Genomic DNA, 25902 nt, shown 5'->3' with positions numbered 1-25902 from the left:
CACTACATGTAAATCACAATCGGCATGAGCCGATTTTATGTGTGCAGACCCTGTGTTGTTCAGGGCTGTGCTTGCACGGGTTGAAAAACCGGGCTCTGGTCGCGAAATGGCGGCGACACGAGAGCAGTCGTGTGCTGTAACATGGGCGCCATTGCAGCGTGATGCGGGGGCGCGCTTAATCGAGCGGGCAGCCCGCGCGCGCTCTCAGCTGAACGAGAGAGCGTGCGGTGCGAGCCCCGTACGGCTCGGCATGTTTGAGAATAAATGTGGGTGCGTGAACGCGGGTACATTTATAGCACTGGGAAGTACTGTCTATTAGAACTGACTGACCGTGCATTGGTTTCGTTTCATAGAAACCGTGTGACATGTAGCTTGTAGTGATTGTGGGCGCTTGAAAACGGGCACGCTCACTACATATAATGCACAATCGAAATGACTCGATTTATGTGTGCAAGCCCTGTATTGTGCGGGGCTGTGCTTGTGTGTACAAATGGGCACTGGGTCGTGGGCATACAGTTACACACATTACATCATCGGCCATGGCCGGGACACCGTGTAGCACAGAGAGTACTGTCTATCAGAACCGACTGACCGTACATTCGTTTCGTTTTTACAGAAACCACGGGACATGCAGTGTGTAGTGATTGTGGGCACTGAAAAGCGGGCACGTTCACTAACTTACATGTGAAGCACAACCGACAGGAGTCGATTTTATGTGTGCAAGCCCTGTATTGTGCAGGGCTGTGCTTGTGTGTATGAATGGGCACTGAGTCGTGGGCATTACGGATACACACATTACACCATCGGCCGTGGCCGGGACACCAGAAAATACATTTTCAGATTTACCTGGGGCGTCGTGAAAACGGCGTTTGTGTGCAGGCAAACGAGCATTGATGCTGATTTGGTGACTGCAAAATACACTGGCACGGTCGCGTATGTTGGGACTGTGCGAGCGAGACATTTTAGTGAAATCCGGCCGCGGCGGGATTTTAACACTGTAGCTTCCCTCGAAGCAGAAGTGCGCATCCTGGCTAAAGACGGGGCTTTCCGGGACTCCGCGCTTTCTTCGTGAATTCAGGAAGAAAAGGGCGCGGGTCGTGAGGACGGTAACGTACGTTCCTCTGCAGAAAAACAGCCATCCAGCCGGTAAGCGCATCGATGCTGGTCTTTCTCCGTCGACGCTCATGAGCGGCGGGGGAGGTGAGATCCTCGGAGCTCGCCCATCCGAAGCGGGAGAGAAAAGCAGTCTTCCTCCACAGACGCGGCTTCACCTTCCTCGTTCATGACGGACGCGGCGGCACACAGCGGCCCTTGTCCGTCGATCATAGAGTCCAGCGAAGCGGGCGGAGAAGCTGGCGGCAGCAGCGGCGAGCACCTCATGGTGAAGGGAGGTTCCGGGCTCTGCTAAGCACGGCGCTTTCACGGCGCGGCACTACAGCAGGCGGAAAAGATGCAGCTTCAGTAAATGAACGCCAGGCGAGTCCGCAGAGTCACCGTAGGCATCAAATTACAGCGATGGCAGCCGCCATCGACGAGAGCTGAAGCTGCGTGATACTCACAGGCAGGAAACACAGCACGTGGTCCCTGTCGCTGAGCGGGGCTCTACACGAGCCACAGGAGGTGCGAGGCATCTTGAAAAAGACGCTCGGCTCTTTTAGTGGTGGAAAAACTGTGTGTCGCGACGGCGAACACACACACAAAACACACACACATAATGTAAAGGATATTCCACGCCGGAGAAGCGCAGCAGGGAACGGCGGCTGAAGGCGGCGAAGACCAGCGGCTTCAGGTAAGAGGCGCGTCCTGCTGAGGTGCTTGTTCCAAACGGCTGTGGCGGCTCGAATCCAATCCAGCGATGCGTGCAGCTTCGTTGAATTTTAGAAAATCGGCGTGTTAGACAGCTATGCTCGTATTTATAGGCCTAGGCCACGCCTGTTTGGGCGGGAGGTGACGCAGAAGGGCGCGAAGCGCCCTCATTGGTCAGCGTCCTGGCCTCGCATAGGCTGTGCTTTTCTGGCAGAGCAGCCAATGGGTGAGCTGTATTGCTCCGCCTAGGTTGTATGCTTCAGAAAAGCGTTTTACATTATTACAAAATTAAGGATTAATTTTAGGCTTCAATCTCGACAAAGAAATATCTTTCCCGTAGCGTTCTTCGACGCAGTACGAGAGAACTCTACGTAAGAGAACACTATGCAGACATGCAGGCTAAATGATGATAGGGCTATGATGTTTGTCCATGTATCTATTCTACACGGTAAATTAAGAAACGGGAAAGTAAAGTAATAAGTAGTGAAGTTACTTTTCAAATGCAGTAACTAGTAAAGTAATCTCATTACAATTTACAGAAGTAACTAGTTACTTTTTTTGAGTAACTACCCCAACACTGTCTATACACAGGTTTCTTGTATACAAACAATACCGGATGCGCGCGCATCCAAGAGGCAAGACCGCTATATTTTATGCCGAGTTCTGTAAAAGAACATTGTAATTAACGTAGATTTCGCATTGTTTGTAAATTCTTGTTGACTCAATAATAAACTGCAATTTCAGAGTTGAATCTGTTTGCTTGTGTTTCATTTGCATATTAATATAACATTATGTAAAACGTTAGTTAGTTGACTAGTATGGAATTGTCCAACTAAGTTTGCGGATCATAAAAACATGACATACCCTATGCATTTAGGTTAGTTTACAGCACTACAGCTCCGCGTTATCTCTGCTTCTGCTAGATATAGCCGTAAAGACTGTTGCTTTCTGCCTCTTAGATGCGCGCGCATCTATGTGATGACGTTGCACAGAAACCCGTGTATAGACTAGAGTGTAAAAGTAACACTGAAGCAATGTTGCAGTTAGTGAAATGAAGTAGATTCATTCTACAAGAGGAACAACAAGAAAAAGATAAAAGGGAAGAGATGAGCAGAAACACAAAAACGTACTCGGTTACTAACGTAACCTCGGTTCTCTCTAGGAGAGGGAACGAGTACTGCGTCGAAAGAACGCTACGGGAAAGTATTTCTTTGTCGAGATTGAAGCCTAAAAATTAATCCTTAATTTTGTAAACATGTAAAACGCTTTTCTGTAGCATACAACCCTAGGCGGAGCAATATCGCTCACCCATTGGCTGCTCCGCCAGAAAAGCACAGCCTATGCGAGGCCAGAGACGCTGACCAATGAGGGCGCTTCGCGCCCATTCTGCGTCATCTCCCGCCGAAACAGGCGTGGCCTAGGTCTATAAATACGAGCATAGCTGTCTAACACACCGATTTTCGTCACGAAAGCGACGCAGCGTGGGCACGCACGGCATGAGACGCAGTACTCGTTCCCTCTCCTAGAGAGAACCGAGGTTACGTTAGTAACCGAGTACGTTCTCTTACGTAGAGTTCTCTCGTACTGCGTCGAAAGAACGCTACGGGAACCCCATGTAAAACGCCGTGCGTGCTCTTGGACCGACACAGACACCTAAGGGCGCGCGCGCCCTGGCATACAAGTGCCTACCCCAAGAAGTATAGGGAGAGCGGCTAAAATAGCATCATCCCTTTATAGTAGTGCCTCTAAGGGCATAATAACATATATATGAAAATATTAAATATATATATGAGGGGTAATAGCATGCTCATGGGACACCATGTCAGTGAGTGATGCTTAAACATTGAAGTGACCTGGGCCGCAACGCGGGGCAGGAACACTAAAACATAGTCTTCTAGACCGAGAGCAGTTTAGCCTGCAGCGCAGGAACCTCTAGGTTATAGAACCGTATAAATGTAGACGGGGAGGCCCAGCCTGCCGCCATACAGATATCTTGTAGCGAGATTCCACTATACCAAGGCCACGAAGAGGCCATGCCTCTCGTAGAATGTGCTCTGATGCCCAGGGGGCATTCCAAACCTCTAGATGCGTAGGCTAGCGCAATGGCATCCGCTACCCATCGAGATAGACTCTGTTTCGTCGCGGCTCGCCCTTTAGAGCGCCCACTGAACGAAACAAAGAGCTGCTCCGTCTGTCGAAAAACAGCAGAGCGGGACACATAAGCTCTCAATGCCCTGACCGGGCAAAGGGAGCTATTTCCGTCCTCCGAGGCCGGCAGGGCCGACAGGGAGATGACCTGAGCCCTGAACGGTGTGTTGAGGGACTTAGGTACGTACCCATGCTTTGGTTTCAACACGACTACAGAGTCGTTTGGCCCGAACTCCATACAAGAAGCTCTAACTGAGAGCGCTTGCAAATCCCCCACACGCTTCACTGAAGCGAGAGCCAGAAGAAACACGGTCTTGAAAGACAGGTGTTTCATGTCAACTGAGTGAATAGGCTCGAAAGGGGCCCCTTTCATAGCGTTCAACACTGTAGAAAGGTCCCAAACGGGGACTGAAGGAGGCCTTGGAGGGTTTAACCTCCTGGCTCCTCTAAGGAAACGGACCACCAGGTCGTTTCTGCCCAGTGAATGGCCAAGCGTTGGATTAACGAACGCTGATATGGCAGCCACATAGACTTTGAGCGTGGATGGGGTTCTTCCCTTATCCAACAGTTCCTGGAGGAAGGAGAGAATCTCCGTTTCCCCGCACTGAAGCGGTGACAGACCTTGGTCTGAACACCATCCAGAGAACACCGACCATTTGGAAGCGTAGAGCCGTCTAGTAGAACGGAGCCCTAGCCTGTTCGATCGTGTCTAACACTCCCTTTGGGAGGTTAGCGGGTACCCGTTTATGGCCCATACGTGTAGGGACCAGAGCTCCGGGCGAGGATGCAAAATCGAGCCCTTGGCCTGCGAGAGGAGGTCTCTCCTCACTGGAACCGGCCACGGGGCAGTACTCTTCAGTCGCATCAAAACTGGGAACCTGGGTTGATTCGTCCAGTATGGAGCGACTAGTAGCACCGAGCATCCGCTTTCCTTGATCCGCTCCAGCACTTGAGGCAGGAGTGAGACAGGGGGAAAAGCATAGAGCGGACGGCGGGGCCAGACACTGGCTAGCGCGTTCGTGCTCTTCGAAAAAAATTCTGGGCAGTGAGCGTTTTCCTGGTTTGCAAACAGGTCTATTTCCGCTCTGCCGAACGTTTTCCACAGCAGACGCACTGTCTGTGTGTGTAGAGACCACTCTCCCGTCGGAACATTGTTCCGTGAGAGTCTGTCTGGGCCTACATTCAGGTGGCCTGGCACATGCATTGCTCTCAACGAGCGCAGGTTGTGCTGGGCCCATACCAGTATGCGTTCCGCTAACCTGAATAGGTTTCGGGATTTCACGCCCCCCTGGCGGTTTATGTAGGCTACTACCGACATGTTGTCCGAACAGACCAGGACGTGGTGCCCTTTTATCCGGGGACAAAAACGCCTCAGCGCAAAGTCCACCGCCATCATTTCCAGGCAGTTTATGTGCGGTAGTTTGGCTCGTTCTGGCCACTGGCCAAAGAACGGTCTGCCGTCGAGCAGTGCTCCCCAGCCTGAGGTGGACGCGTCCGTGGACACCACTATGGAGTTAGAATCATGACAAAACCTCGCACACGCACAAAACGTGTTTTACTCACACCCAACTATTCACAAACAAACTCAATGTGGTTTGCAAATACAAAACATCACTCACAAACTAATGCATTTTGTTCTGCAAATAAAAAACGTACCTTCAAACAAACACAGTATGTTTTACATATACAAAGAAACGTATTTCTTCAATGACAAAAATATCCTCCAAGTACAAACTAAAATCTTTCAAGTACCAAAAAAAATCCTTCGAGTAAAAAAAAAAAACCTTCAAGTACAAAACAAAATTCTACAAGTACAAAACAAAATCCTTCAAGTACAAAACAAAATTCTACAAGTACGAAAAACTGTCACGTGACTTTTGTCACTAATTTTCCGCCTTGCTGATCCACACACAAATGCCTTCAGATCCACACACGCTAATAAACGGTCATGTAATTCGCAGTCCACAACAGCAGGTGCCGTTGTTACCGACTTGCTTGACGCCGCCACGGACATGGAAAGAGAAGAGAAGAAGAAACGCTTAACGTGGTGGCGGACGGTTTTTGACAGGGTATATGCAGGAATCCTGAAGTTAATTTCAATACCTTTTTAAGACTTTTTGAAGACCTTCTCAAAATATTTCAAGACCTCATCGCCACTTCAAGTTAGGGGTGGGCGATATGGCAAAAATATCATATCACGATTTTTTTTCAGGAAAATCACGATTAACGATTTTATCACGATTCCTTTTCATGTTGGTTTTACTATTTTTCAAGTGACTGAGCATCACAGCCAAACTAATGTCCCTATTTTAAAAACAAAGCCTTTGGTAACAAAATATAAAATAAAAAGAATGGCAGACATTTAGGCCAAAGTGGCGAAGATAAAAAATCTTTGTCATTATTTTCTTTGTAATTAAAAATTAAGAACAAAGATACACATACACGACTTAATATACAAATGAAATAAACAGTGCTTTATTTTTTTCAGCTACAGGTGTATTTAACTGCATTGAAGAAAGTAATTAAATTAACAAATATGAAAATAAGACACAACTTAGACTTCACTGTATACATTGTACAAAGCTACTATTAAAGTTCTCAGTCAAGAGTGAGTGATTTGCTCTTTGTATTTTGTCGTTTTATTAACAGGGATAGTTCTCCCAAAAATTTTAATTGTCATTGTAATTGTAACTTAGTCCAGTATCTCTGTTAACAGGCTTTTAGTGCATGTGCGCGTCGGGGTGTAACGTTATTGCGCTCAGAAAAGCGCTCGTTAGAACAGCGCATCAGCAGCGAATGACATGTATAACCGGCTTTAAAGCACATGCAAATAATTAATTTTTATGAACTAGTGTCCCGTTCTTCTGCATTTCATGTGGATATACGTCGCGCTGTACAGTATGTTGAGACGGAGGCGCCAGAACTGCAAACTGATAGAACGCACAATATTTCTTCAAAAGCAGATCGTGGAGACAATTATCATCCACGATCAAGAGATAGGCCTATCGCACACCCCTACTTCAAGTTCTAATCAGCAACACACCTTTAACTTAATAAACAGTTGTTTGTGCCATGTAGAGGACGATGACACATCACCTAATAGTTTTAGTTTTTTTATTTAACATCACCTAACCGCGCGTTTCGCAAAATATGTGACATCACCTCACCTGTATGCGGCAATCTGATCTCACTGACCGACTACGCCGTTGTTTTTTATTAGTAGCTAATGGGGAGGGAAATAAATATATTCATGCATACTTTTGAGTCAAACTCTTTGGACAAAGCTTGAACAAAATGTAATACCTCATAAAATCGGGATTAAGACTTTTTAGCCTAATACCTTTTAAGGTATTTCCCAAAATGGATTTATCAACTTTTAATACTTTTTAAGACCCCGCGGACACCCTGTTTGAACACGATGAGCGGCCAACAGGTGAGTTTACAGTCGTTGCTGGTGAAAAATCAAATGTTAGTATATTTAGTTAGTAAATATCAAACTCCAGTCCAAAACGAGTCCAAAAGACGTATAATAGGTGGATCTGGCAACACGGAGGCTGCACAGCGCCCTCACAACACGCTCTGAACAACACGTTCACTGTTCTAACGTTACCTTCTCGCAGCGACATTAATTGCAAACACTCATATGAAGTGGTTTTAAACGGCTAATTAATCATTCAAAGAGCTTGACATTTTTTTTTTTAATATAAATAAAAATGACCGCGGTCCGGACCTCGGTGACCTCATAGTCATAGCTAGCTACGGCCATTCACCCTACCCACGACAGACATGTCTGGAGTTTGATATTTGCCAACTAAATATATACTAACATTTGATTTTTCACCAGCAACGACTGTAAACTCACCTGTTGGCCGCTCATCGTGTTCAAAAACCGTCCGCCACCACGTTAGCGTTTCTTCTTCTCTTCTCTTTCCATGTCCGTGGCGGCGTCAAGCAAGTCGGTAACAACGGCACCTGCTGTTGTGGACTGCGAATTACATGACCGTTTACTAGCGTGTGTGGATCTGAAGGCATTTGTGTGTGGATCAGCAAGGCGGAAAATTAGTGACAAAAGTCACGTGACAGTTTTTCGTACTTGTAGAATTTTGTTTTGTACTTGAAGGATTTTGTTTTGTACTTGTCGAATTTTGTTTTGTACTTGAAGGTTTTTTTTTTTTACTCGAAGGATTTTTTTTGGTACTTGAAAGATTTTAGTTTGTACTTGGAGGATATTTTTGTCATTGAAGAAATACATTTCTTTGTATATGTAAAACATACTGTGTTTGTTTGAAGGTACGTTTTTTATTTGCAGAACAAAATGCATTAGTTTGTGAGTGATGTTTTGTATTTGCAAACCACATTGAGTTTGTTTGTGAATAGTTGGGTGTGAGTAAAACACGTTTTGTGCGTGTGCGAGGTTTTGTCATGATTCTAACTCCATACACCACCTTCAGGCTCGAGGAAGTCCCCAGGCTTACACCTGACCGGTACCAGTCTGACGCTCTCCATGGTGTCAGGGCTGAAATGCATTCCTGATTGACCTTGAGGCGATAACGACCGTGCAACCATGCTCGGCGCGGTACGCGCGCTTTCAACCAGAACTGCAGTGGGCGCATGCGCAGCAGGCCCAGCTGCAGTACCGCTGAGGCTGAGGCCATGAGGCCTAGCATTTTCTGAAATCTCTTGAGCGGCACTAAATGGCCGCTGCAGAAGGATTTCGCCATTTGCAGGGTGTCCTGCCTGCGCTGTGATGACAGCTGTGCTGTCATAGACAGCGAGTTCAGATCCAGTCCTAAAAAGGAGACCCTTTGACTGGGAAACAGTGAACTTTTCTCCCAATTGACTCTCAGACCTAAGCACTCGAGGTGATCGAGTATTAGTGTCTTGTGGTGAGCGAGTTCTGAAGGCGATTGAGCCAGAATCAGCCAATCGTCCAAATAGTTCAGAATTCGAATGCCTCGGAGTCTCAGGGGTGCCAGCGCCGCGTCCATGCACACTGTAAATGTACGAGGTGCTAGGGATAGGCCGAATGGCAGGACTGTGTACTGATATGCCCGGCCCTCGAAGGCGAATCTCAAAAATCGCCTGTGACGTGACGCAATTTGTATGTGAAAATACGCGTTTTTCAGATCTATCGCCATAAACCAGTCTCCTCGGCGAATCTGCGCGAGGATTTTTCTGGTCGTGAGTATTCTGAACTTTCGCCTTGCTAGCGCTTTGTTTAGACGTCTAAGATCCAAAATGGGTCTGAGACCCCCGTCTTTCTTGGGTACCAGGAAATATCTGCTGTACCAACCCCCTTCGCTTTGAGCTTGAGATAAAGGCTCTATGGCCCCTTTGCTCAATAGCTTCGCTATTTCGGCTCGAAGTAGGTGTGCTACTTCTGTTTTTACCGTGGTTTCGACTTTCTCCGTGAAACGGGGAGGGCGTCGATGAAACTGTAGCGAATAGCCTCTTTTTATAGTCTCTAGCACCCATTCTGAGACCCCGGGAAGTCTTTCCAATGCATCTGCACGTGTGACTAGGGGTTGAATGTAATCTGGGCCCTGGTCGCGAAATGGCGGCGACACGAGAGCAACCGTGTGCTGTAACATGGACGCCGTGGCGTGTGAGGCGGGGGGCATGTTTAACACAGTATGCATCCCGCGCGCGCTCGGCTCTCTGAGTTGAGAGAGAGCGCGCGGGGCGAGCCCCGTAGGGCTCGTTATAATTGTGAATAAACGTGGGCGCTTGGTGGCGGGCACATTTATAACACCGGGGACACTGTGTTTGTGTACTGACTGACCGTTCGTTAGTTTCGTTTTTACAGAAAACGCGGAACGTGCAGTGTGTAGTGGTTGTGGTCACTGGACAGTGAGCACGCTCACTACATGTAAAGCACAATCGGCATGAGTCGATTTTATGTGTGCAGACCCTGTGTTGTACGGGGCTGTGCTTGCACGGGTTGAAAAACCGGGCTCTGGTCGCGAAATGGCGGCGACACGAGAGCAGTCGTGTGCTGTAACATGGGCGCCATTGCAGCGTGATGCGGGGGCGCGCTTAATCGAGCGGGCAGCCCGCGCGCGCTCAGCTCTCTCAGCTGAGAGAGAGAGCGCGCGGTGCGAGCCCCGTACGGCTCGGCATGTTTGAGAATAAATGTGGGTGCGTGAACGTGGGTACATTTATAGCACTGGGGAGTACTGTCTATTAGAACTGACTGACCGTGCATCGGTTTCGTTTCATAGAAAACGTGTGACATGTAGCTTGTAGTGATTGTGGGCACTTGAAAGCGGGCACGCTCACTACATATGATGCACAATCGAAAGAGTCGATTTTATGTGTGCAAGCCCTGTATTGTGTGTACGAATGGGCACTGGTCGTGGGCATACAGTTACACACATTACATCATCGGCTGTGGCCGGGACACCGTGTAGCACAGAGAGTACTGTCTATCAGAACCGACTGACCGTGCATTCGTTTCGTTTTTACAGAAACCACGGGACATACAGTGTGTAGTGATTGTGGGCACTGAAAAGCGGGCACGTTCACTAACTTACATGTGACGCACAATCGACAGAGTCGATTTTATGTGTGCAAGCCCTGTTGTGTAGGGCTGTGCTTGCGTGTACGAATGGGCACTGAGTCGTGGGCATTACGGATACACACATTACACCATCGGCCGTGGCCGGGACACCAGAAAATACATTTTCAGATTTACCTGGGGCGTCGTGAAAACGGCGTTTGTGTGCAGGCAAACGGGCCATGATGCCGATTTGGTGACTGCAAAATACACTGGCACGGTCGCGTATGTTGGGACTGTGCGAGCGAGACATTTTAGTGAAATCCGGCCGCGGCGGGATTTTAACACTGTAACGTTAGCTTTCCTCGAAGCAGAAGTGCGCATCCTGGCTGAAAACGGGGCTTTCGGGGACTCCGCGATTTCTTCGTGAATTCAGGAAGAAAAAGGCGCGGGTCTTGAGGACGGTAACGTACGTTCCTCTGCAGAAAAGCAGCCATCCAGCCGGTAAGCGCATCGATGCTGGTCTTTCTCCGTCGACGCTCACGAGCGGCGGGGGAGGGGAGATCCTCGGAGCTCGCCCATCCCTTGCTACCCGAAGCGAGGAGAGAACAGCAGTCGTCCTCCACAGACGCGGTTTCACCTTCCTCGTCCATGACGGACGCGGCGGCACACAGCGGCCCTTGTCCGTCGGTCAGAGAGTCCAGCGAAGCGGGCGGAGAAGCTGGCGGCAGCAGCGGCGAGCACCTCGTGGTGGAGATAGGTTCCGGGCTCCGCTGAGCACGGCGCTTTTCACGGCGCGGCACTGCAGCGGGCGGAAAGATGCAGCTTCAGTAATGAACCCCAGGCGAGTCCGCAGAGTCACCGTAGGCATCCAATCACAGTGATGGCAGCCGCCATCGACGAGAGCTGAAGCTGCGTGATCCTTACAGGCAGGAAACACAAGCACGTGGTCCCCGTCGCTGAGCGGGGCTCTACACGAGCCACAGGAGGTGCGAGGCATCTTGAAAAAGACGCTCGGCTCTTTTAGTGGTGGAAAAACTGTGTGTCGCGACGGCGAACACACACACAAAACACACACATAATGTAAAGGATATTCCACGCCGGAGAAGCGCAGCAGGGAACGGCGGCTGAAGGCGGCGATGACCAGCGGCTTCAGGTAAGAGGCGCGTCCTGCTGAGGTGCTTGTTTCAGACGGCTGGGCGGCTCGAATCCAATCCAACGATGCGTGCAGCTTCGTGAATTAAGAAAAATCGGTGTGTTAGACAGCTATGCTCGTATTTATAGACCTAGGCCACGCCTGTTTCGGCGGGAGATGACGCAGAATGGGCGCGAAGCGCCCTCATTGGTCAGCGTCTCTGGCCTCGCATAGGCTGTGCTTTTCTGGCGGAGCAGCCAATGGGTGAGCGATATTGCTCCGCCTAGGGTTGTATGCTACAGAAAAGCGTTTTACATGTTTACAAAATTAAGGATTAATTTTTAGGCTTCAATCTCGACAAAGAAATACTTTCCCGTAGCGTTCTTTCGACGCAGTACGAGAGAACTCTACGTAAGAGAACTACAACTGACGTACAGCCTCACAGCCTTAAATGAAATCAACTGCAAATAAAATCAATATCTCACCAGAGGAACTCCAAAAACAGCATTACCATATTCACTTATTACAAACCAGTTTGGGTTTATTTATTTAATATGATAGCCTACATGTTGTTGTAGTCTGTTTAAAGGTGTTTCGCCATTATGGTGATTTATTTTCCCTAATGAGCACTTGGCCATTGAATAAATTCTCTTTCAGCATTTGTTGATCAAATTTTTATTAACTGTCCAATTGAAAGCGCTCTTCTCATAACCCCTGCTATTGGACAAACTGCTAATGATTATGCTTTTATTAGGCATTTATTCTTTAAATGTTATTATGCAATGTACACAAGCTCTTTTTAACTGATTTGTGTACAGATCTTTTGAAACAGGAGACCATTAATGCTTTGAAAGGTTTTACCAGTTTACTAGTGACTGATTATTAATGTAATCATAAAAAAAGTCAGTTCTACTTTCAGGAGTGGGAGCAAAATAAATTACAAAGTTATAATCATATAATTCAATAAATCATATATTTTAATCTTAAATATTTTTTCCTTTACATCATTAATGTGTTAAATATAGAAATATGCAAGCAAAAACAATGTTTGTCCCCAAAACACTGCTTGCATACAGACAGCTGGCCTACTCACACTCAACTCTGCAAGACAATGCTGGTGAACCAGATTCACCAGCTCCGTTTTGCTTGAGAAGAGAATATGCTGGTCCACCAGCTAGACCAGCTCTAAGCTGAATTTTTAAGCAGGGATGTTCCTGGTTTCCTTTTATTTTTTTAAAACATATAATCATTTGTATTGTTTCAGGTGATTTCAGCCCAACAGCTGCCTAAACCTGACAAAGAGAAGCTCAGCTCCATCGTGGACCCTCTTGTATGGGTGCAGACTTATGGGGCTCCCATAGACAACAACACAAAGAAGACGCACCGTATTGACAATAATGGTACTTCAGATTTTTTTTGGTGGCATTTATTAATTATACACAGATGAGCCAAAACTTTATGACCAGCTGCCTAATATGTTGTTGGTCCTCTGCGTGCTGCCAAAACGGCGCCGACCCGCCAAGGCATGTACTCAACAAGACCCCTGAATCTGTCCTGTGGTATCTGGCACCATGTTAGAAGCAGATCCTTCAGGTCCTGTAGGTTGCGAGGTGGAGCCACCGTGGATCGAACTTGTTGCTCCAGCACATCCCACACATGCTTAATTGGATTGATATCTGGGAAATTTAGAGGCCATAGGGCATATTACATAAATATCTAACTTTAGAATCCTATCTTATCTGTTTGGTAACCATGGCAATTTCAGTTAGAACCTAATTTAGAAGAATAGCTGAACATTAGAACTTCTCGCCTTTGTTCATGATTAACATTTCTCCAACTCTAGACTATAAATCACATAACAATAGCTCTGTCTGAGAATGAAGTCACATTTATTAATGATACAAGATGAAGACTCCCATGACATATACTGATAGACTTTGCCTTTTCTACCAAGCTTATCAAAACTTCTCTTTCGGCAGCACTTAATTTAAAGCACACCTATTTAATTTCTCCATTCTCTAGCACTTACTTCAAAACAGCTGCTTGCCTGTTGTTGGTTGCTTGGTAACAGACCTGAGAGTTGATTACCGAACAGGATGGAGCGGTTAAAGATTTCCTAACTACAGATAAGATGAGATGAGATTTTGTAAGATAGGATAAGAATCCTAAATCAAGTTAAGATTTGCTTCTGTAATACAAATTTGTGAAAAAATCGTAAATTAACATGTCAGATCTTAACTTAAGACTTAAGATAGAACGTTTCTGTAATACGCCCCCTAGACAACACCTTGAACTCTTTATCATGGCCCCTCTTGTGGTCCTCATTTGGGAGTCACACTTGTGGTCAATGTAATATATTTTTGTTCAATAATATTTTCTCTTATTATTTTTGTATTTTGAGAGAATTTTATGGTACTAATGAATGTTTATGCAATAATTATGGTCCATTTTTCTAATTTACAATTATTTTTCAGATTTCAGATTAATATAGAGACTGAGTTTTGAAGGCAGATTAGCCCCACCTGGGGCCTCATTTATAACCGTTTTATCTCTGCGCAAGCTTTAAAAACGCAAACCTGTGAAAAAGCTAACGGCGCGCACATGCGTATTACGTCTATAGGTATGTGCATTTGAATATGTGCACTGGCGTGTAGTCTTTCTTTACAACTTGACCTCAACAAATTACTTGTCTGGCCTTAAAATGTATAATACAGAATTATGTATTGCTTCCGCGTAGCCATGTGAACCGGAACTATTTTGACAACGTTTTATATGTACAGAGGTAAAGGGAAGGAGAAGCAGGCCTTTACATTGTGGAGACTATTTGAAACTTCAAGACTGCGTTGTCGTTGTGTACAGGCGCAGGTCCTTCATCAGATCTGGATACAGCCTGGTTCCATCGGACTGCGGTAAACCTCGGGATAAACAGAGAGACTAAAATTAGCGTAGACGCCATTCTACTTATGATATAACGAGTACATCAGGATTTATGGAGAGTGTTCCCGGTTCCGGCTGACCTATTCTATGCAGCCTAACATTGAATTATAGAGGTTTATAATGTGTATGCTAGGTCAAAGAGATGTGTTTTTAGTCTAGATTTAAACTGACAGAGTGTGTCTGCTTCCTGGACAATGTTAGGAAGACTGTTCCAGAGTTTTGGTGCTAAATAGGAAAAGGATCTACCGCCAGCAGTCGATTTTGATATGTATTATCAACTGGTCGGAATTTTGAGATCGCAATAGACTATAAGAAGGACTATAATGCGTTAAGGGCTCCCTCAAGTACTGGGGAGGTAAACCATTTAGTGCTTTGTAAGTAATCAGGAATATTTTGAAATTTATACTATGTTTAATAGGGAGCTAATAGAGTGTTTATAGAACCGGGCTTAAATGGTCGTACTTCCTGGAGCTAAACCATTTAGTGTTTTTTAAGTAATCAGCAATATTTTAAAATGTATACAATACTTAATAGGGAGCCAATGCAGAGTTGACAGAACCGGGCTAATATGGTCATACTTCCTGGTTCTAGTAAGAACTCTAGCTGCTGCATTTTGGACCAGCTTTAGTTTGTTTATTAAGCGTGCAGGGCAACCACCCATAATAGCATTACAATAATCTAGCCTTGATGTCATGAACGTATTAACTAATTGTTCTGCATTTTTCATTCAGAGCATATGACGTAATTTAGATATAATTTTTAGATGAAAAAATGCGGTTTTACAGACACGTGACTTTCAAATGAAAGATTGGTATCAAAGAGCACACCCAGGTTTCTAAACGACGACAAAGACTTAACAGAGCAGCCATCAAGTGTTAGACAGTATTCTAGGTTATTATGTGAGGAAGTTTTTTGTCCAATAATTAGAATCTCAGGATTATTTTAAATTCAATAGTAGGAAATTACTGGTCATCCAATTTTTTATATCAGCTATGCATTCGGTTAATTTTGTGAATTGGTAAGTTTCGTTTTTAAGAAACATACAGCTGAGTATCGTCGGCATAACAGTGAAAGCTAATTCCATGTTTCCTAATGTTATCTCCTAATGGTAGCATGTACAGAGTGAACAGCAGCGGTCCTAGTACTGAGCCTTGTGGTACGCCATACTGAACTTGTTATCGATAAGACATCTCTTCATTTACTGCTACAAACTGATAACGGTCAGATCACTATGATTTAAACCATATTAGTGCAATTCCACTAATGCCAACATAATGTTCGAGTCTATTTAAAATGATGTTGTGGTCAATAGTGTCAAATACAGCACTAAGATCGAGTAACACCAATAGAGAGATACAACCACGATCGGATGATAAGAGCAAATCATGTGTGACTCTAACGAGAGCTGTCTCGGTACTATGGTACGGTCTAAATCTGGACTGAAAATCCTTGCAGATATAATATCTTTCTAGAAAGTTAAATAAGTAACATAGTTGTGAGGATACTGCTTTTTCTAGTATCTTTGACAGAAAAGGCAGATTCGAGATTGGCCTGTAATTGACTAATTTTGTATGATCAAGTTGCATTTTTTTAACAAGCGGTTTAATATAGCCAGCTTAAAGGTTTTTGGTACGTATCCTAGAGACAAAGACAAATTAATGATATTAAGAAGAGTTTTTAGACATAATGACTTACTTTTAAGTTTAGGATTTGAACGTATTTTTAGAAATTCTCAAATACTTATTTTTGGCAATATATATATATTATATATTATATATATATATATATATATTAGGGCTGGGAATCAAAAAAAAAAAAAAAAACTAATTAATTGCACAATTTGCTGTGGTTAATTGCAATTAATTGCATTTCCCCCAAGCTTGTAATCATCAATATTTAAACGTAGAATCACCTAATTAAACAACACAGAAAAAAAGGAACAGAAAATAGCCCTATATTCACATAATATTAAACATCAATATATCAATTTATTATTCTTCATTCAGTTCTATGCAACATACTCAGATTTAACAGATTTTATTTTTATTTTATCTTTTTTACTAATTATCAATATAAAGTATAGTCCTACAAAGCTAATATTATCAGAGCATGTGATCAGAGCAGGCAATTTTACCATTGTTGCCCAGCATGGCTATACCAGCCCAGTAGGCCATTGCAAACATAAGTCTACTACTAAGAAATTTCACGTTATTTGAGCAGACTTTGATTGGAGCGTTTGGGCCGTGAACGTTGATCAGAGAGCACAGCGCGGCGACACACACACACACACACACACACACACGGAACGGAGAGCACGGCACACACACGGTGCAGAAAAGACCAAGGGGGTAATCCATAAGCCGGAAACCGAAGCTTACCCGGGGGCCGCCATTGGCTAACAAGCCATCGCCTGCTGTTAGCTTTCCATTGACTACTATTCATTTTGGCGTCACTTTGACAGCAAATAACTTTACATCTGAGGCGTTTAAAGACTCCTTTTGTCCATTATTTATTTCTAAAGAAACACGACAATGTATAAAAGGCTTCATTACCTTGTATCTAGGGCTGGGTATCGTTCAAATATTTTCGATACCGATACCTTGACTTCGATACCGGTTCCTCAACGATACTCATTTAACAACATTACCTCAAAAAAACGTTGGTTTTATTTTTTCAGTTTGTTGACTTTTTCACTCTCATATTTTGAGTCTGTAAAAAAGCACCAATGCTAAAATGTTCTATGTATCCTAATCATTTAACAACATGTATTCTTTAGGCTACTTCAATGAGCTTGTTGTTTCTGATTTAACTTAATGCATTGTTTAACAATGAATCTAAATTCAGCAGCCATATCACCCTGTAGCCCAAGACTGGTTGCCCACTGAAGCTAAGCGGGGCTGACCCTGGTTAGTAATTGGATGGGAGACCTCCTGAGAAAAACCAGGTTGCTGCTGGTAGAGGTGTTAGTGAGGCCAGCAGGGGGCACTCACCCTGTGGTCTGTGTGGGTCCTAACGCCCCAGTGTAGTGACGGGGACAAAGACACTGACAAAGAGCGCCGTCCTTCGGATGAGACGTTAAACCGAGGGTCCTGACTCTCTGTGGTCATTAAAAATCCCAGGATGTCTTTCGAAAGAGTAGGGGTGTAACCCCGGCATCCTGACCAAATTTGCCCCGTGGCCTCTGTCCATCATGGCCTCCTAATCATCTCCTAAAGTCCCTCACGCACATACACGCAAACTCTACACAAGAGGCGCGCGGAACTCTCCACGCACATATTCATATGAGACGCGAGCGCACACACACAAACTTGCGGCCGAAAATTTGGTGGATCCAGCTTCTATGTATTTGAATTCAGCTTTGCTAATTGTAGACAGCAACTTTGTTTTGTCAAACGAGCAATCAGGCAACTTTTTAAATGCAAATATTCCTCCTAAAACTCCATCCTTGTCCTTCTCCATCATGACAGGATGACTTGGTTCGCACACTCACAATAGCAGCCGCAACAGGAAGTCATTAAAACGAGGCAAAAAAAAGTGCTGCGTCAATTGCGTTATTTTTTAAATGCGTTAAACATCTCAAATTAATCGCAAAGATTAATGCGTTTATTCCCCCAGCCCTATATATATATATATATATATATATATATATATATATATATATATATACTTACATACATAGAAATTTGAATCTGTTGACGTTTTTGCATTATTACTACGGATCCGGGCCATATCCAGATCAGATGTTGGACTTGCACCAAGACATGACCACAACGCATCCCTGAAGTGTCAGCAGAGATTGTGTCAACTAGACTCTCCCCTGTGAAGGCCTCATCGACACGACAGCCATCGGCACTGATCCACAACAAACCCGTCTCCATACCGTGTGATGACTCCAATCTTTAACCAGATGGAACTGGATAATATTCTGATTGTTGCAATCCAATCTGACTTCTGACCTATAATGCTGCCTGAATCATAATCATACACTGTTCGTTCGTTGGCCAGAGGAGAATTGGCCCCCGACTGAGCCTGGTTTCTCCCAAGGTTTTTTTTCTCCATTCTGCCACTTGATAGACTTTTGGTTTCGTGCCACTGTCGCTTTTTTCACCTTTGTTGCCATTGGCTATTGGCTTTTGGCTTGCTTATTTGGAGACAGTTAATTTAACATTTAATTTAATATTCAACAATAATATTGATCTGCTTGCATTGTGTTACGATGAGGCAAGGACGAAGCGGAGAGAGAATCCACACACCAGCACTACTTTAATGAAACAAACAGGTAAACCAGGGAATACAACCGAACTCAGGACAGGAACAAAGAACAGCAAACAGCTACAACGACCGACAAAAAACAACTGAAGCACAGAGGTTTAAATACACAGTCAAACTAGCTAAACAAGATAACAAGGGGGTGTGGTTAATCAGAAACACCTGGGGAGACTAATAAACAAGAAAAACAACAAAGGACTACAAAACATGGCACAGAACAGGAAATAACAAAAGTCCACACAAGACAAGGGGAACACAAGACAGGAATCATGACACATTGGGTGCTTCTCAATATCCCTCCTCGTCTCCTCGCTCCTCCGTCCTCCATCCTATGACCCGGAAACCGATCAAGCTCAGTCATCTTGAAGGACATCTCAATTCTCTAATTGCACCGCGAGGATCGAGGAGTGAGGAGGCTTCCAGAGGAGCTATGAGCGAGGATACACAGATGTATCCTATGCGGAAGTGTTTTATTGACTTGTGTGTGTAAACGCAAGTGTAAATTCTCCTCCCCCTTCACATCGGTCACAATAATTTTATAGCTATATCATTTTATTGCAGTTTATATAAACCACACGTCACATATCTCAACAGGGTATCTTGCTTTATTATTATTTATTATGAATTTCTTAAATAACCAAACTTCAACAACATAAGGGCAGATCTTTTGAGCGCTGCTGATGACGCTGTAAAGTGACGCTCGAGTGATCAAGTATTCCAATGTATAAAAAAGCTTTCATTCGATTCCTCCGTCCTCATTTCCTTTCCTTGCAGCCTTCCCCCGCATCCTCGGGGTGGAGCTGAGACGCGAGGAAAGGAAACGAGGATGCACAAATAAGAATTGAGAAGCACCCATTGATGCATCATCCAAGTGGATGCTGCACATTGGTGGTGGTTGAGGAGATTCCCCCCTTCTATGTAAAGCGCTTTGAGGTCTCAGATAAAGCGCTATATAAATGTAACGAATTATTATTATTATTGACACCATTATATGAGAACTGAACTGAACTGGATGATGACATCACTTTTTTCTCCAGAGCGGCTATATATATATATATATATATATATATATATATATATATATATATAAATTAACTAAATTTATAACTTTTTTACAACAAAAATGAAACATCACTGAATTTACTTCAGGGTAACTTTACATCTGCTTTACAACTTTACATCTGAAACATCACTGAATTTACTTCAATTTACTGGACTGTGACGCTATTTTCTTCTGGAAACAAACTTTGTTGCAATATTTTCCTGTTATCTCTATAAAGCTGCTTTGAAACAATCTGTCGTGTAAAAAGCGCTATATAACTAAATGTGACTTGACTTGACAGCATTTGGCATTTTGTTACACATAACATTAAAATTTTATAAAAGTGTAACAAAAATTTACTAAAATGCTTTATCACAGCTTAATCCATCTGGATCTGATCTAATTTCAACATTTTATTTCAGTCCTCTGACTAATTTTTTGCTGTATGGTTATAGCCATACCAGTTAATTTGTGTGTGTGTGTGTGTGTGTGTTTTACACTCTTGATGTTTTAGAGTATAACCCCTTCCTTGCTGTCACCTTTTATTTGACATATTTTTTCTATTACAGTCACATCAGTTCATAGGTGTATGTGTTTGTTTTGCACTCTTGATGTTTTAGAGTTTCACCTCTTCATTGCTGTGCTATTTTTTCCTGCATCGTGGCTGTAGATTTGTAGATTGTACGCACAAAAATGTTCTGTATTTTCATATTTTCTTTCCCCATTTCCCATTAATTTCCTGTGGCGGAAATTTTTGAACGTGAAGACCACAAGTGTGACAATTTTTTTGAATTCTTAGCCTTTTCAAATCATGCCCTCAATTTGAATGGAGCAATCGCACTCGGGTGCGTACCAAAAGCGTACGCTTTCAAACGAACTCTGGAGCGGTTTGTTTGTGGTGAGAACATGATCCGAACTCGAACAGACCCAACTGCCAAAGAACTGCGCATTTTTGGGCTAAACCAGCTGCCGTAGTCAGCTGCGCTGTGCATTATGGGATGAGGACTATTGTTTGTTGACAGTTTGCACTTTTAGCATGGCAGCTTGCAGACAAACTTGGAGTTGTGAGGAGGTGCGGAGCCTCATAGAAATTTGGTCTGATGACCAATGGTCTGATGTGATGTGGTCTGATGATGTGTAGGTCCCAACTTTAAAAAACTCACAAGAACAGCGAAATCTGTGTCCCAATTCAGGGGGTGCATCCTCCGAAGGCCGCATTTGAAGGCCGATTGACTCACAGCAGCGCGACTAAGGCTTTCCCAATTCTACCGTTAGCCAAGTCCGAGGTTTTCCAACGGGTTGATTTCCACCCCCGTAAGTACCATTTCGGTGCTCCAACAGCCCCAAAACATCCCTCATATTCACAAATCCTGTTGAGAATTTGGCCGCCCAAAGGAGAATAGACGATGGGCTTTTTGGGCTACTTTTGTTGCATAGACCTGGCAACCCTGCCTACCGTCCTTCTTTCCCAGGGCCGCGAAGGATAGAACGAGGAACCAGAACCAGCCAAGAGAAAACGAGACTGAGAGGATGAGCTGACCGATATATTTAGGGAGGAAATTAAGTTTCAGAGAAAGACAGAGGAGAGGAGATCACAGGAGAGCAGGGAGATAATGGTCAGATTGGTAGAGAAATCAACATTTGGTTATGTGAATAAAAATGTGTAAATGAAACAATCGTATAGGCTACATTACTTTTTAAAATTATATTTGTAAATTTAAAAAAAAAATTTTTTTGAAGGAGCCTTCAAAGTACCGACCTTCAAAGGATGCAGCCCCTGAATTGGGACACAGCTAGAGATTCTGTTGGAATTTCGTTAATTTTTGACCAATCGAAGTGTAGTTATGGAAATACGTTCAAGACACATCTGGCCAACGAGTGATGTGGATGTTGTCACGTGACTGCATTTTGGTTCGTTTCATTAACTCATCAACTGATTCGGACCAGAGCAATCAGTGTGGTGTGAAAAGAAACCAAAACGGCTGAAAAATGCTACAAAGTATATGACTCCCTTGGTCCGGACCAAATTAACTGAACTACAGATGTGAAAGCACCCATAGCCACTCTGATTGGTCTGCGTCAATGCAGCAGTGTCATGGACTGTGTCATGCAGTGTCGTGCACAGTGTCAGCAGTGTCATGCACTGTGAGTTGACACATTCCTCCCATAACCATCATTAAAATAATGAATTAAAGATCCACAGTAATAATGCCACAGTGGACGTTCAATTGGCGCTTAGCAGACGGGAAAGCCATCGTTGCCCTCATGCATGGATGAGCCTTGAGGGCACAACACTTTCTCACCGGTGTTGTGGTTTGTCTCTCCTCGGACCACCGTTGGTAAATTCTCATCACTGCTGACCATGAACAATCCACAAGCCTTGACGTTTCAACGATACTTTGACCCAGTGACCTTGCCATAAGAATTTGCCCCTTTGTCAAAGTCACCTAAATATTTATTCTTGTCCATTTCTCCTGCATCCAACACGTTGATTACGATAACTAATTGTTTGCTTACCATCTAATCTACTCAGACCTTTATGTGGCCTTGCTAGCGATATTCGCTTAAAAAATGATGGTAACGCTTTAGATTACAGCCCGGAAAGTACTGCGTAATTACAATGAAATTACAGTGTAACTTTCGGTAATTACAGTGTACCTATAAAGTACTTATGTGTAAGTGTAGGGGAACAATATGTAAAGTCTTGGGAATAAAGGGGTAACAACCAGGAAAATACTGCGTAATTAAAACTAAATTACAGTGTAACTTTCGGTAATTACAGTGTACCTATAAAGTACGTACGTGTACTGTAAGTATATAGGGAAACAATTTAAAGTTTTGGAATAAAGGGGTAACAACCAGGAAAAAAAAAAAATTATTTAGGCAAATTATTAAGTATTTTAGAACTACGGGGTACTTATACTATAATACAATCTTACTTTTGGGAGCAATTTAGCGAGTAGGCTACATACACTGCACCTTTTTGTAAGTGTATACAAATACAAGGCTTTTTTTAAATTACGGGGTAGCCTATATATCAGTGCATTTATAAAGTAGGCTAATTTGTTTTTTATTGCAAAGGTGCACTGATTAAGTTGTTTCAAGGCAAGTAAAACTATTGCAACTTTTTTTTTTTTTTTAAATGCTGGGGAAATATATAGTATGACATTGCGGGCCGTAAATTAAAGTGGTGCTTCTTACCCTCTTGTTAGTTACAGGGTAAGTACAATAAAAACACATGTAAACACACAATCTGATATCACTTGGAAAACTTTATTTGAAAAACAACTTATTTTAAAACGGATTTACAACACTTTCTCTTGCTTGGTTTCCTCCTCCTCTTGTTCCTCTTCTTCTTTCTTTCCACTGATAAATCTTAAGAAGGAATCCCATGTCTCTTGCTATTCTGTATTATGTGTTAAAAGAAAATAGAGTATAGAAATGTCCTCACCATTTACTCATCTTTTACCCTCATGTCATCCGAGATGTATATGAATTTCCTTCTTCAGATTAACACAATTTTTTTTTTAGAAAAATATATAATCTCTGTGAATGCATAATGCAAGCCCATGTGTTCCTAAAAGTTGACATCAAACAGCACATACAGCAATAACTAAAGTAATCCATACGACCCCAATGGATGAATCAATGTCTTCTGAAGTGAGACGATAAGTGTTTGTAAGAAAAATACCAAATATTTAAACATTTTAAAGACTATCGCTTCCGTTCCGACCAACTGTCACTTGCGCGTGCATGAGAGGGTTGAGTTCACGCTTGACACGCGTGACGTAAGCGCGCCGAGAAACCGAATGTCGATTTTTTTTTTTTTTATTAATGCTCACAACAAAATACAAACAATAACACATAATAATAATGAAAAACAAACAATACAGAAGAACAGAGATGGCAGTTCTCGCGCGAGTTTCACATCTAACTCCCGCGAGAACGTAATGAACGCGTGAAGCTTCACCAAACACGAAGCCAAGCCGACTCTCATGCACTCGCTGGACGCTGGTGACAGTTGGTCGGTAGCGAAAAGATGAGTAAATTACGAGAACATTTCTGGGTGTACTGTATTTTCTTTTAATACATAATACAGAATAGCAAAATACTCATTCTTAAGATTAGGCTAATCAGTGGAATGATAGAAAAAGAAGAAGAGGAACAAGAGGAGGAGGAGGAAGTAGGAAGCCATGCAAAAATGTATACTTTCTGTCAGGACTTTAGTATTTGAAATGAAAAGTTGATTTTAAAAAAGGAATAAAGAATAATAAGTGTAATATGTTGTAAATCTTTTTTGAAATAAGTTGTTTTTCAAATAAAGTTTTCCAAGTGATATCAGATTGTGTGTTTACATGTGTTTTTATTGTACTTACCCTGTAACTACAAGAAACAAGAGGGTAAGAAGCACCACTTTAATTTACGGCCCGCAATGTCATACTTACCCTGTAACTACAAGAAACAAGAGTATATTTAGCCAGCATTTAAAAAAAAAAAAAAGTTGTAGTTTTACTTGCCTTGAAACAACTTAATCAGTGCACCTTTGCAATAAAAACAAATTAGCCTACTTTGTAAATGCACTGATATATAGGCTACCCCGTAATTTGAAAAAAAAGCCTTTATGTATTTGTATACACTATTATTACAAAAAGGTGTATGTAGCCTACTCGCTAAATTGCTCCCAAAAGTAAGATTGTATTATAGTATAAGTACCCCATAGTTCTAAAATACTTACAGTATAAATAATTTGCCTAAATAATTTTTTTTTTTTTCCTGGTTGTTACCCCTTTATTCCAAAACTTTACATTGTTCCTCTATATAATTACACGTACGTACTTTATAGGTACACTGTAATTACCGAAAGTTACACTGTAATTTAGTTTTAATTACGCAGTATTTTCCTGGTTGTTACCCCTTTATTCCCAAGACTTTACATATTGTTCCCCTATACTTACACATAAGTACTTTATAGGTACACTGTAATTACCGAAAGTTACACTGTAATTTCATTGTAATTACGCAGTACTTTCCGGGCTGTAATCTAAAGCGTTACCAAAATTATTAGTCATAATGTTTTGGCTTATCAGATGTGTTTTAAACAGGTTTTTCCCTCCTCAGGCTTTAACCCCAGGTGGGACTGCACCTTTAAGTTCCAGCTTCATGTGCCAGAGCTGGTATTAGTACGATTTATGGTCGAGGACCATGACTACGCCACCAGTAATGATTTTCTGGGCCAGTTTACGTTTCCTTTCACAAGCATGCGGACAGGTATGACTTTTATTGATTGTTTACTGAACACAAACTGCCCTGTTTTGACTGCACACACTTATTCTGTATCATTTGTTCTGCAGGTTACAGACATTTGCATCTGCTGAAAGCAGACGGCTCTAGCATGTCTCCCTCCAGTCTCTTCATCCATGTTAAAATCACTCCTGGCTACAGCAGCCCTACCAGACAAGCGGGCACAGTACCTGAGAATAAAGCGTGCCGTTAATTTGAAGTGCCCCTTTTATCTGGGAAGTTACAGTTTTTTACAGCAACTTTATCCACTTTATATTTTATTAGTACTGTCAACCGATTAAAACATTAACTAGATTAATCACACATTTTGTTTCTGTGATTAAAAATACTTACATTTTTTATATATTTTATAATGTAATAATTTCACAGTTAATCTCCAAATTAATGTAGAAAAACATAATGATGGGTCTCATTCACTAATAATTTTGTGGATTATTTCGTAACACTGGAGAACTTCTCACGAAAAATCTCCGCCTAATTCACAACACATTCGTACCATAGACTGTAAAAAAAGATGGACAATGCACCTTCACTCTCTTCCATTGTTGAAAGGTCAAGCTGCCAATGTCCCAATATGGCACTGACATCTTGCGGTGGTTTGGGACCTGATTCTGCGTGGTAGTGAACGTGAAGAATACCCGCATTATCAAGGCCCGGCCCACACTCCCGTAGAAATTGTTAATTCAGTTTACTGCAGAACAACTCTTTATGTCGGTGTGAAATAAATTGAAGTATAGAAATTAAAGCTGAAGCTCCAATCTCCTCCTG

General features: G+C 43.0%; 1 protein-coding gene and 1 long non-coding RNA gene across 2 annotated transcripts in view; one reads left to right on the top strand and one right to left on the bottom strand.

The window, feature by feature from the left end:
• The window catches only part of plcd3b (phospholipase C, delta 3b), a 69250-nt gene extending 43701 nt beyond the window's left edge, over positions 1 to 25549 (top strand). The window contains exons 14-16 of the mRNA XM_079595429.1: positions 12850 to 12985; positions 24952 to 25101; positions 25185 to 25549. Coding sequence (XP_079451555.1) covers positions 12850 to 12985; positions 24952 to 25101; positions 25185 to 25327 — 429 coding nt within the window. The 3' untranslated portion in view covers positions 25328 to 25549. The remainder of the gene's footprint in view (positions 1 to 12849; positions 12986 to 24951; positions 25102 to 25184) is intronic.
• LOC306989581 lies at positions 13012 to 16214 on the bottom strand. The gene is made up of 3 exons (XR_013795665.1): positions 14396 to 16214; positions 13615 to 13705; positions 13012 to 13261 (listed from the first exon to the last, which is right to left on the bottom strand). It is a non-coding gene; the product is annotated as an uncharacterized lncRNA (long non-coding RNA).
• Positions 25550 to 25902: the final 353 nt, after the last annotated feature.

The sequence above is a fragment of the Phoxinus phoxinus genome (assembly GCF_949152265.1).
Source record: "Phoxinus phoxinus genome assembly, chromosome: 21".
Taxonomy (NCBI): domain Eukaryota; kingdom Metazoa; phylum Chordata; class Actinopteri; order Cypriniformes; family Leuciscidae; genus Phoxinus; species Phoxinus phoxinus.
The sequence above is the reverse complement of the archived record's forward strand: the minus strand, read 5'-3'. Positions and strand labels throughout refer to the sequence as shown.